Source organism: Nematolebias whitei, chromosome 1 (genome assembly GCF_014905685.2).
Source record: "Nematolebias whitei isolate Nwh7 chromosome 1, NemWhi1, whole genome shotgun sequence".
Classification (NCBI taxonomy): domain Eukaryota; kingdom Metazoa; phylum Chordata; class Actinopteri; order Cyprinodontiformes; family Rivulidae; genus Nematolebias; species Nematolebias whitei.
The window spans coordinates 32,674,532-32,687,168 of record NC_056498.1 but is presented as its reverse complement, the minus strand read 5'-3'; the positions used below and the strand labels follow the sequence as shown (position 1 = coordinate 32,687,168).

The 12,637-nt window shown below is 41.0% G+C and overlaps 1 protein-coding gene across 1 annotated transcript in view; it reads left to right on the top strand.

Moving 5' to 3' along the window:
• rbpjb (recombination signal binding protein for immunoglobulin kappa J region b) overlaps positions 1 to 4,698 on the top strand; it is a 65,074-nt gene extending 60,376 nt beyond the window's left edge. The window contains exons 8-11 of the mRNA XM_037676470.1: positions 1,210 to 1,350; positions 3,132 to 3,287; positions 3,371 to 3,474; positions 4,216 to 4,698. Coding sequence (XP_037532398.1) covers positions 1,210 to 1,350; positions 3,132 to 3,287; positions 3,371 to 3,474; positions 4,216 to 4,540 — 726 coding nt within the window. The 3' untranslated portion in view covers positions 4,541 to 4,698. The remainder of the gene's footprint in view (positions 1 to 1,209; positions 1,351 to 3,131; positions 3,288 to 3,370; positions 3,475 to 4,215) is intronic.
• The last annotated feature ends 7,939 nt before the right edge of the window (positions 4,699 to 12,637 follow it).

Sequence of the window (12,637 nt, the reverse complement as noted above, 5' to 3'; positions counted from 1 at the left end):
GAAGGAAGGAACGAATGAAGGAAAGGGGGAATGAATGAAGGAATAAATGAACAAAGGATGGAGGAATGAATAAATGAAAAAAAGAAGGAAGGAATGAAGGACGGTAGGAGTGAATGAAGAAAGAAAGGAATGAATGAATGAATGTGATGCATCCAGTAGCGTGTTCTAATTATACATTAAAAAACATGAAATAAGTAAAAACGAAGTAGAATCACAGATTTGGAAAAAGTTAATATGCACATGGTGGTAGGGAGTACTACATCCATGATTAACTTTACATATACATCTAAGTGTACATATACATGTACTGTATATACATATGCATATGTACATTATATAGACATACATAATATAAACATATTTTAAGTCCCGCCCCTCCATGTAAACAAACAGAACGTTGCAATTGTTAGAACATAAAAACTCAAATAATTCATTTTTTCTGTTGACGTCGCTCAAATATTCATTTTTCTCACATGTTTAGCTGTGATGAGTTATTTCACGATTTAAGAAAGAGCTCGTAACGTCATCGTTGTGCGTGGGGAAAGTAGGCGGGACTTAAAGCTCAGAGAGGCAAAACGGCATGAAAAGCATCCAGATGTTGTCCTCTGCTGCAACACGTCTGTTCACACCTGTTGGAACTGGACGAAGCGCCGCAGATCAGCTGAGTTGACCGTTTGTGTCTGACCTGCGTGTTTGGTTTGGGAACTGCCTGATAACACTCTCTCTCCGCTCGTGGTTCTTGTTCTAAACGATCCCAACAGAACCGTTCCTTCCGAGAGCTTTTTGTCACCGAGGGCACTTTTTGTTCGACAGCACGTTTTCTTGTTTGTTGTACTTCATTGAAGCTTCTCGTTCGTATTTAATGAGCGGATAAAATAATTAGTTTTACTGTGCTCCTTCAATGATGACGCTTATACAACATGAACGTTTTATTCAGTTTGAAACATTTCCTAAACAAACATGACTCGGCGTTTTAGTCACACAATGACTCATGTTGTTCTGAGCAGCCAGAGACATTTAGTCTTTTCGTCCATCTATTTATGTCCTTCCCCCCCGCTTCATTTTATTCTGCCCTAATTTCAAATCGCTTTATATTTTCATAATTATATTTCCATCTTCTCCTCCTCTGACCGTCATCCTCTGCTTTTCTTTTGACGTCTTTCCCCTGCAGTTGACCGATCTCTCCGTCTTTTTTGTATGTTTTTCCAGATTATTCGCAAAGTGGACAAGCAGACGGCGCTGCTCGATGCAGACGACCCGGTCTCCCAGCTCCATAAATGTGCCTTCTACCTGAAGGACACGGAGCGCATGTACCTGTGCCTTTCCCAAGAAAGGATCATCCAGTTTCAAGTCAGTACTTTAAATTAACCAGAGATTATTTCTTGTAGATGAGATCAAAGTGTCACGAACCAGATTTTAGTCAAACAACCAAAAGCCAGTCGATAAAAGAAACCTGTACAACTGACTTGACTTTTAAAGTTGATCCTATTCAAGATGGCCGCCACAGCTGAGCAAACCTAATAATCACAGAACGGATTTAGCTTATCAAAAGTTGAGCTGTAGTTGTAGCTGAGAGGCAACAATAACACAAAAAGACAAATATTAATAAACCCCAGATTATAACAAAGATGTCTAACTTTTTTTTTCCTCTCCTGCAAAGTCTGATGAGGAGAAGTTCCACTCGGGAGCTCGGAAACTAAACAGGCCTCAAAGATGGCCGACTGAGAACATTATTTTGCTTTTTTTTTTTTTTTTTTTACGTATGCCGTAATTCTCGGACTACAGAACGCACCCGTCTCTAAGCCGCACGTATTAAATATAAGACAAATCATAGTTTTGTGCATAAATAACTAAGACGCTCCGGTTGTTTAGCGGCGGGCATCCACCGTTCATCGGGATCTGTGCCCCCAGCCTGCTCCAGCTGTGTGCAGCTTTCTCGTTGTAGTACGAGAACCAGCCAGCAGGTGGCGTCGTCACAAGTCTCCGTGAATCTGTCCGACTCATGGTTACAACCATTAAAACTACAATATGAACACAATAAATTATCTGAGCATAATCGCAGTACAGAAAAGTCATTTAAAAATTATATACTGGTAAATATTACCCAGAAGTCTTATCGGGACCATGTGACCGGAAGTCAAATAGTACCGGTAAAATACGGTAAATAGTCGTTAAGTTAGGACCATTGATTTTTATTGTTAAACACTTTTTGGTAACAGCTGCTGTTTTAAAATTAACTTTTTAATTAAATTTGATGTGATTTCTGCTCAGCAGAGCTCATGTGAGCAGGAGGGAGGACGGGGGAACAGCCCTCCCCCCTCGTTGTCTCCTCCGCTCTGTTTAAGCTTAAATGAGATACTGGTATTTAAACACATTTACCGTACACAGAAAGATTTTTAAAAAACTTTTATTTAAATATGTATCAGTCTTGACTGACTTTAAAAATAAATCTGACAGCTCCACCGTTGAGCTCTCATGGACGGAAAGGGGAGGGGCTAAGACTCCTTTCTGTTTCTCCGCTTCGTGCTCGGATGTGAATTTAAAACGGGAGCCGGGTATTTAAACACATATTTACCGACACAAAAAGAATTTAATTTTTTTTAATTAAAATGCACCAGACTTGACAGCTTTGCGTCTCCAATGCCCGACCATCGGCGCGTTGATGCAAAGCTCATGCGCTGCAGCTGTTCCCTGCTTGGACAGCCGATCGCTCTTAACACGAAAGCTGCGTCATAAGAAATTCTCCGTGCGTTTTCCATTATCGCTGAACAAATGAGCAGGTCTGTGCATGAAGCGCAAAATCTGATAACATGGAAACAATCTGAAGAAATTAATTTGTGTCAGTCTTGGGGGATGGTCCTCCAGAGTACCTGGTTGATCATTCAGGTTAGACTTCTGGTCACATGATGACAGAGTGGGTGGAGTTATGGTAGGGAATTTGAAACCATGAGCAAGAGTCGTTGTACGTCTGGATACCTGAGGGCATTCACTCTGTCCTGCATATAAACGGTGGCTTGTACACCGGCAATTATGGTAGTAAACATTTTGTATTTGGTGGTGTATTCTTATTAAATTACATTTTTCTTAAGATTTTGTTTTTTTTACCTTCTTTGCGTTTCTCTCTGCTTTAGGCCACGCCATGCCCAAAGGAACCAAACAAGGAGATGATCAACGACGGCGCCTCCTGGACAATCATCAGCACAGACAAGGCTGAGTACACGTTCTACGAGGGCATGGGCCCCGTGCTGTCGCCCGTCACGCCTGTGCCTGTGGTAGAGAGCTTACAGGTAGCGCTCGGAGCGGGCCGTGAACAGAAACAGCGACTGGGCGCGGGCTCGTGTTTAACCACAGTTTTACTTCCTGCCTGCAGCTGAACGGAGGAGGAGACGTCGCCATGCTGGAGCTGACGGGACAGAACTTCATTCCCAACCTGCGGGTTTGGTTTGGGGACGTCGAGGCTGAGACCATGTACAGGTCAGTCGCAGCTTCAGTAGTTACTGACTTCTAAATGCTTCTGTACGATTTCAGCATCTTTCTCGTTTCACAATTTTTGTGCTATTTCAACAACTCATTTATCAAAACGTTCAGCTCTTTCAGGACAATGTAGCCATGACTTTTGGTATTGGTGCAACTTTAGCTTTTTGAAATATTTAACCTTTTCTGACACTTTTTCCGCATCTAAAATAAGTTGTGTTTTTTTTTCCCATCCTTCAAATCTTTAGAGCTGTTTACAGCCTTTTACTGCTCCTTTCACGTTTTGTTCCTGTTCAGCTTCTTTCAGCTTCACTGTGCAAATTTTTTTTTTTAATCAGCTACTTTCAGCTGTTTGGTGCTCCTTTGAGATTTTTTTTTTAATGCTAACAAACAGTTTTGTTCTTCTAACTTCTTTCTGCTCATTTCATCTTGTTATGATACTTTCAGCTTATTTCTGCTGGTTTCGGTTATTTCAGCTACTATTTAGCTGTTTTTAAGCTAATTAGCTTTTTCATCGAATTCCACTTTTTTTCACTCATTTCAACTTTTTTCATCCCAATTCTAATTCTAGTACTCACTCCTGTTTGTTTGTTAGCAAAATATCTCATGAACCACTGGATGGATGTTAATAAAACTCAAATGAATTAATTGATGTACGTTTACAACCGTTGACGAATTTAAATAAATGTGTTGACTGTAAAATATATGTTTTGTCACGTCTGCATGTTAACACCCCCCCAGGTGTGCAGAGAGCATGCTGTGCGTGGTGCCCGACATCTCCGCCTTCAGAGAGGGCTGGCGCTGGGTGCGGCAGCCCGTCCAGGTTCCCGTCACGCTGGTGAGGAACGACGGCATCATCTACTCCACCACACTGACCTTCACCTACACGCCGGAGCCGGGGCCGAGGCCGCACTGCAGCGCGGCCGGCGCCATCTTGCGAGCCGGAAGCTCCAGCCTGCACAGCAACAGCAGCCAGGAGGCCGGAACCAGCGTGTACGGTCCCAACAGCACCGCCGGCGCAGGGGGCGTCACGTCTTCGTCCACCGCCGCCGCTGTGGTGTCCTAACGCACGCAGGGGGCTCCTTTTAACAGTTTGCCTTAAGCGCAAATACACCCGGAGGTGTACGCAGACTATAGGAAACAAACTGACTCACTCTGAAGTGCTGCATATTCATTCTGGAAACAAACGACGAGAAAAAGGTGAAATAAAAAAAAATCCAGCGCAGGGGGGTGGGATAAAAGGAGCAGGGGACATCTGAAGGTGTGACATCACACAGGTGGGAATAAGAGGAGCTCCTTGTCCTGCACCTCCTCACCCCCCCCCCCACCCACCCTCTCCTGTGGTTACTTTAGGGACCTGCCTTCATGGTCCTGGCGTTTGGGATCAGGGAAGTTCCTGCAGGCTCGGAGCACCAGCACCTTCCTTCAGCCGCGACGAACCGCAACAACAATACATCCAGGACCAAACCGAACAGGCTCAAAAGGAAAATGTACTTCCAGACCCCCACCCAACTCCCCACCTCTTGGTTTTCTATTCCAACTTGTTTCGGATCCAGTCGGAGGGCTGGATGTGTTGTTGTTGAAGGGAGGGCCAGGACGCAGAGGGACTCCGACAAACCCCAGGATAACATAGTTTTTATGGACCAAGGATCTTGTATAAGCTTTAGTAAAGGTACATTTTTCTCCATACCTTTTTTTGTATTAAACATATAGTACACTTTTGTTACCAAATAGTTTCTATTCTTCCTCTGAGCTTGGGCTTTGTTTCTCCCCATTCGAGGTCCAAAATTTATACGTCAACGTGACCTTACTACAAAACGCCTGCTTTTCAGTCTTTGAATTGTTTTGATACTCTCGCGTCTTCTTTTTTGGGGGTAAAGCTAAAGTCTTGGTTGTTTATTTACATAAGCAAAGGTTTAGTTGTTTTTTTGTTTTTGTTTTTCAATTGGGGGAATGACCTCAGAGGGCCTATTTTTTATCATCATTGGTTTTTATGAAGTCTTTAAAAAGAAAAGCTTTAAGCATCGCCTCTGCCTTGCCTGCAATACTCTTATGCGTACTGTCTCGAGGAAAGTACACGCATCAGTACATCTCACGTGGAGCCATGGAAACGTGCAGAATGTGGGAAAAATAACAACAAAACAAGACTTTCATGGTTACAAAAACAAGTCTGTCATTTTCAAACTCATGTAATAGGTGTAGACTTACAAGGTTAGCCTTAGTACTGTATATTCTTACTGTGTACACAGGTAAACGAGTCACATATCTAGTATCTTCTATCTGTTGCTCACTGCTGTGGAAAAACCGTCTCAAACTGCACCCGGCGAGGTGTCTTCCAGTGTGCCGGAGTTCTGCTGGTTTTCCCAAAAGAAAGAAAGAAAGATGGACATTTTTCAATTTGATGTGGCCTTACTGAAAACTTCAGTTACAAACAAAATAATCTTTTCTTATCTGTTGTTTACTCGCGCTGGAAGAGCCTGTGCATAGCACAAAAGCAAGCTAACGCCTGGCTTCCTGTCCCAGGAGCGCGGTGGTTTCAAGCTCATCGCTGCACCTACAGAAACTTCTTTTTTTTCTCGCAAAGCCGCCTTCTGAAGGCTCTCCCAGCCTTCATTCTTGTCCAAACTTCCAGTTTTTATTCCTACTTTTTGTTTATTCCTAACAGGGCTACACGATGTAAGTGAAGATTTATAGTCATTGTATCGATGTTAGCATCACGAAAGAGTAAAATAGGTTTCCGACAAACTACACGAGTAATCTATTTAACACTCAAAGTGTGTACTGGTCAAAATGAAAAATACATTGAAAGTGCAGACACTGAAGGGGTGACAAAAATGTGAGGTTATCCCAATCAATATTGTCTTTGCGATATTCAATATTGTTTTGTTTTTTCTAAAATTTTCTGATCGACTCCCACTGTCCAATGCCCACATGATTTAGATCTTTGTGGCTGGAATATTAAAATAGTGTGAGAAAAAGGAAAAAAAACTAAGTGAATAAAACTGGATTTGGCACAACTGATAGTTATCACAATATTCAATTATATTGTAATTGTGTTCTCTCCCCCCCCCACCAAATATTTTCTGATAGATTCCTGTGTTTAATGTCCACATTAAAATTGGATCTTTGTGGCTGAATAACTACAGTAAAACAGATTGTGGGGAAAAAATTATAAAATCCCCGGTGTGTATAAAACTGCATTTATTGCAAATGATATAGTCATCAAGATATTCAATAATATCGTAATTGCTTGGGGAGTTTATTTCTGCAATTTTCTGATGGATTCCCACTGCTGTCAGTATCTACATTAGATTTATATATTTGGGGCTGAACTACATAAACACAGGTGGGAGTAACAATAAATTAAAAAAACCTGAAGTGAATAAAACTGGATTAGTCACAATCAATATTGTTATCGCAATATTCAATAATATCGTAATTATGTGGGTGGTTTATTTCTACATTTTTATGATGGATTCCCACTGCTGTCGATATCTACATTAGATTTAGATCTTGGGCTTTGAACTACATAAACACAGGTGGGAGTAACAATAGAAAAAAAAACCTTAAGTGAATAAAACTGGATTAGTCACAATCTATATAGTTATCGCAATATTCAAAAATTGGCAATTTTTCCTTATATCGTGCAGCCCTAAGTCTCATGCAGTCCCACCGTTGGTACAATGTCTCCCGGGCGCCGTCGGCTCGTTTCCCGCCTTTTTTTGTGGACATTATGGTCCGGCGTCTCGCCGTGAACTTGTTGCACTCGTACTGTCTCCTGCGGGAGGAAAAAAAAAAAAAGGCCTTCTTCTGATCTAAATGTGTTTTATCGATTGAAAATGAAAACTTACAGCAATATTGTACAGGTCATTTCATCCTTTTATTTTAATTTTTTTTTTTGCCTGCCTGAGCACTAGTTCACCAGCCAGCAAAATACTCACGGCGTTTCTTTTTCCACGTGTCGTCGCTGTGATGGAATACTGAGTCAGACTCGCTCCATTTTAAAAGTTCCTCTCTGAGAAACCGATTTTTATTCTGTCTTCCACCGGGATCCAAACGTCCCTTTGAAGGCATTTGAAGGCAACGCCTGTGATCTTTACATTGCAGTACGACTGTAAACACGTGTGTGTGGGGGGGGGGGGAACAAAACAAAACTGTAACTTGAATGTCCGCCTGATTGAAGTATTTAAGAGTTTTGTTACACCTTGAAATAGGAACGAAAAAGGATTCACTTAATGTAAAAAAAAAAAAAGAAAAATTAAGTTATGCCCCGTTTTGCTATTCATGCCCATTTGTTTGTCATTAATGTAAAATGTTTTATATTATAATATGGATATTTTTTAAATTATTGGTACAAAGTCTCTCCCCTCGTCTTATGTTAAAAAAAAAAAAAAAACCAGAAGAAAAAGTGCTTTATTGCCCGCGCTGCCTGGGTTGATTTGTGAGGTTGATTCTTCTTCTTAAAGAGGCCACTTCCTTCCTGTAGTCCTGGACGGAACGAGGACTGAAAGGTGCTGCCGCAGCAGTTTGTAGCATCCACACCGAGAGCTTCACGCCGAGCCTGAACCTTTTTACTCTGCAGGATGGAGATCACCAAATCTCAACTGTAGATTTTTAACGGGACTCTTTTTCTATGTTTGTCTTCGAAACTTTAAAAAAATTTAATCAGCGAGTTTATACCAGAGCTTCTACTCTCCCTTCTCCGAGCTTGGATATTTTTCTTTTGTGTACGTGTCGCCTCCTTTAAGCCAACCACCCCTGACTCCCTCATCTCCTCCCCCCCCCCCGTTACATCGAAAGCGGAGCAGCTTTGTCACATTGGCTCAAACCAATAAAAGCGGCGATGCGTGCTCTTTCACACACAGTAAAAAGACTAAATAAACGCGTCGCCTCGACAATCGGAGCTGGTTTACAGAGCAGAGTTTTAAGGGATCGGACACACGACGGGGTTCCAAATGTTACACGCCTTCTGAAAATAAACTTTGCTTCTGGTGATAAAAAGAGAAACAAGAGCTCGTTAGCTTCTTACAGAATAAAATGCTCCAGCCGCTTTTTGCTGTCTTCTATTTGTCTCGTTTTTTGTTTTTTTTTACACCTCCAAAAAGCAGCTGTTCTCGTGCTTGTGAGTGTTTTTTTTTACGAGCTCTGAACAATGTACGTATCCTCTAATATGCCAAATGTCTTTTTATATTGTAGTTTTCATGCACTGCTAAACCAACCAGGGCAGAGTGAGAGGCAGCTTTAAACGAATAACGGAGTGTGGAGCCCTTCTCTGTCGCGATCAGCCTTACTTCTCCTTAAGACTCTTTGGCTGTTTGCACTACAGAGCGCTAAACGTTCTACTCGTCTCGTGTTTCATCGCTACGTTTAGATTTCTCACCATTATTATGTTTGTTTTTTTTAATAACACAAAGCCTGTGCTAAGCTTCGCTACAGTCTGGTTTTTGTTCTTTCTTCTTCACGTCCTTCCACTATCGAACTTCTCTCACTCGATCTGTGTATTATATTCTAGTAAATGGTAAGCAGAGGTGTCGTCGTGGTAGAAACCTGTGCCGTTTGTAACATTTTAGCAATAATGTCAAAAAGAAAGGGGACGTTTTTTTTTTTTCGTTTTCTGTATATTTTTTGTTGTCGTTTGTTTTTATAACATATGTTAGTTTGTTTTTGTACATATTGCAGCTCCAGATCATGCTCAAATCTGTATGTCTTTTAAAAGAAGAAAAAAACAAGAAAAAACATGCAATACTGGCATAAAAATGAGAATTAAAAAAAAAAGTGACACAAAGTGTGTGCGTGTTTAAATGAGGTTAAGTCGCATTTTTACACTTTCTGCTGAAAAACGTACAAATAATTGACCAAACCTTATTTTAGCATCGGCTTTAACTTTTGGCCTTTACATTTATTTACTTGGCTTATAGTTGCTGAAAAATATGCAACTTTTACATTTTCCAAATGTGGACAAATTTTAGATTAGATTGCATAAAACTTTATTGATGCCATGGGAAGATTCCTTCAAGGAGATGATTTTTAAACTTATAATCTTCATCCATAAACTTTCTTTCGTCCTAAAAAAATAGTTTTTTAAAAGTTAGTAAGCTCATTCATCCAGGTCAGTGCAAACAAAAAAAGGTTAAAGGTCATCTGGACAAGTTTCTTTAAGGGAGAACCGTTTCGTCTTTCATCAGAAAGACTTCCATCGGTCTGAGGCCGGCCAACCATTTTGTGTCCTCATGCTGTTTCTGTGAGTAGTAAGTTGGTCATCTGGCCTCAAACATTTGTTCACAGTAGCTCCTCGATTATCACAGTTCCACACACCACCGCGACAGATGAAAAACCGCCAAGTAGGAACGCTAAATTTATTTTAGTATTTATATATTTTAAGACTTTATAAACACTTCCCACACTCTTGCAATGTACTAAACCTATGTAATTTTAACAACATACGTATATGTACTGTACAGTACTGCAAAATTTTACTCACCAGCTGTGCAGAACAGCAGCTCAGGTTTGGTTCTGCGGACCTACCCTGCAGCGACGAAGCCCACTATTTGCACGTTGATGTGCACGTGGATAATTAAGCTTCAGGATTATTTGCAACTTCTCTGCCAGTTCTGTGAGCTTCAGAGATTGTTACTTCTGACTATTCATTGCAAATCTTTCCTTTTGTTTCGGCAGTGGCTGGAAGCACTGTTGGCTTCTGGGTAGTGTAGTTAATTTGACTGGCGTTGCTATGTAGGCTTATTGAAAGAAAACTACAAAATGGCGACGCCTGTCCGTTTTTTTTATTTATTATTTTTTAGCTTTTTTATCCCGTACCGTCCCAATTACGTGAGTGTATCAAAGTTGGCTGTCGCTAGAAAAACCGTGAAAGAGCGAGTCCGCGAAAGTCGAATCGTGAAGTAGCGAGGGACTCCTGAACGATGTTTGATTGTTTTGGACCCGGGTCCCTTTTCGCATGTGTTAAAAGTTTGTTTGTTTCTGGGAATCAACAGGAGGCTGGCTTGAAACTGCAACGAAGATCAAAGTTCATGCTCGATAATCCAGGTAATAAATCCAACAAAGTTCAGTCAGGTCCTCTGGATGTTTTTTTTTTTTCTTTTGAGACGTTTCATCCTTCATCCAAAGGACTTCTTCAAAAAGACACCGTCCAGATGACCTGACTGAACTTTGTTGGACAGCATTAAAGGCTTTGGGACAGATCTGTTGGCAGGCCGCACACTGATGAAGTCTTTTTGATGAAAGACGAAACGTTTCTCCATTAAACTTGTCCAGATGACACGATTTAATCTTTTTAGTTTTTAATTTAACGAACCTTGATACACGTTTGTGCCACCTTTGAATGTGTAATGTGCCGTACGTGGGGCTCTTGTTGATCTCATGTTTTTGGCTGCAGGGTGAGAAGTCCCACTAGAGTCCCTCTGTCCAGTCAACCATTTTTTTTTTTTTATGCTTTGATTTTCTCCCCCAATTGTGTCAGAAGAAATGTAGAACTGAGTGACCCAGACTTTTACATTTCTCCTAAATGATGTTTGCACCATCACAGGCTGCAGGGAGAGAAGTCCCTGCTAGAAGTCTTCTGTCCATTTAGTTCCTTTTTGATTTGTTCTACTGATGAAAAATGTCCAGACACGTGACCCAGACTGTGTTCTTTCTGCAGCATGCAGTATATTTGGATCTCCAGTTGCTGCAGGGTGAGAAGTCCCACTAGAGTCCCTTTCAGTCCATTTTTCTTTTTTTCTTGGAAACCTGTTAAAAGCACCGTCAGCCCCGGGTCGGCAGACGATCTTTATACGTCTATCCAGCAGCTGGCTTGGAGTAAAAGGGTTGTAGAGCATAATAACTTTTCCAGAGTCACGCTCAGATGAGCATGACAAGTCTGTAGACTCAATGGGATTTTTTATTTTTTTTATTTAATTTTTTTACATTCAGCCTTGTCCTCAACCCCCACTGCTGCCTTTGGGTCAAAATGAGCCCTGAGGACCGCAGCTTTACAACACAGGCGTTAGGAGTCATTTTCACCAAACGACTGCAGAAGACTTGGAAAAAAAACTTTTTAAGTACAACAGAGAACACAGTATTTGCATTTAGCATCGTACCTGACCAAATTTTTAAAGGAACATTAACGTTTTTAAGACAAAAACTGAACTTAAAACACTAAAACGACATGTACAGGTTGCTATGTCGATGCTATATTTAACGGTAAGACTCGTGTGATGACAGGAATTGGCTCTTTGAAGAGGAGCTGCAGGTGTTTAAAATCCCACAGAGACGATAAGGCCTCTCCAGTTCCCAAGTCCCTTCTGGTACACTTTGGGACGTACAGAAGGTCGAGGACGGGGACTGTTTGAGTTGTCGGGGATTTAGCTTTGAAGCTAGCAGGTGTGATTACACATCAGCGTAGGCAGATGTTTGCTGAGTAAGAAGAAGCCATTTAATTTGCAAAACTTGTTACTCCCGTTATTTCTCTTGATTGCACGTTTCAGCTTTCGAATGGAAAGTTTTTCACACTAGTCGCACTTTTCATTTTATGAAAATCCAGTGTTTGATAGATAAACTGGAGTTTTTAAAACTACTCACTTTTTCTTGATAAATTGTAAAGCCAAAGAAAAGATGGGCTAGCTTAGTGCTCTGAGCTCAGATCTTTCCCGCTCTTTTTGTTGCTAAATGCTAAGCTAAGGGATCTCCGACTAGTCTCTCTACGGGCAAAGATTGTTGTGCCCCAGGGTGGAAGTGTGTCACCAATTAGACAACGCCGATGAACAAAACAACTTTATTCATTGTTAACTATAAAATATTTATCTTACACAACAAAAAAAAAAATACATATATTTCAAAACATTTTTTTTATTATTTCATTTTTATTTCATTTTTTTAATGTCTTATTCAAGGTAATGTGGTGAGTGTTGAGCGGTGGGGCGGCGCACTTGCACCCTCTATTAGCCAGCCGCCACTGGCTGCAATGCATTCTGGGTAAATGATGTAGACGGGTTGCTTCAGTGCAAGCTCCATTCAGCTTGAATATTAATTGTGGACATTATCTATTAAGCCCTTTAATTAAAAACGGAGCATGTTGACAGAGAGGATAATGCAAAAATGACTCAGCTTTTGCATTAGCACCAGAGCTAACATATGACGTTAGCGCCAGAGCTAACATATGACGTTA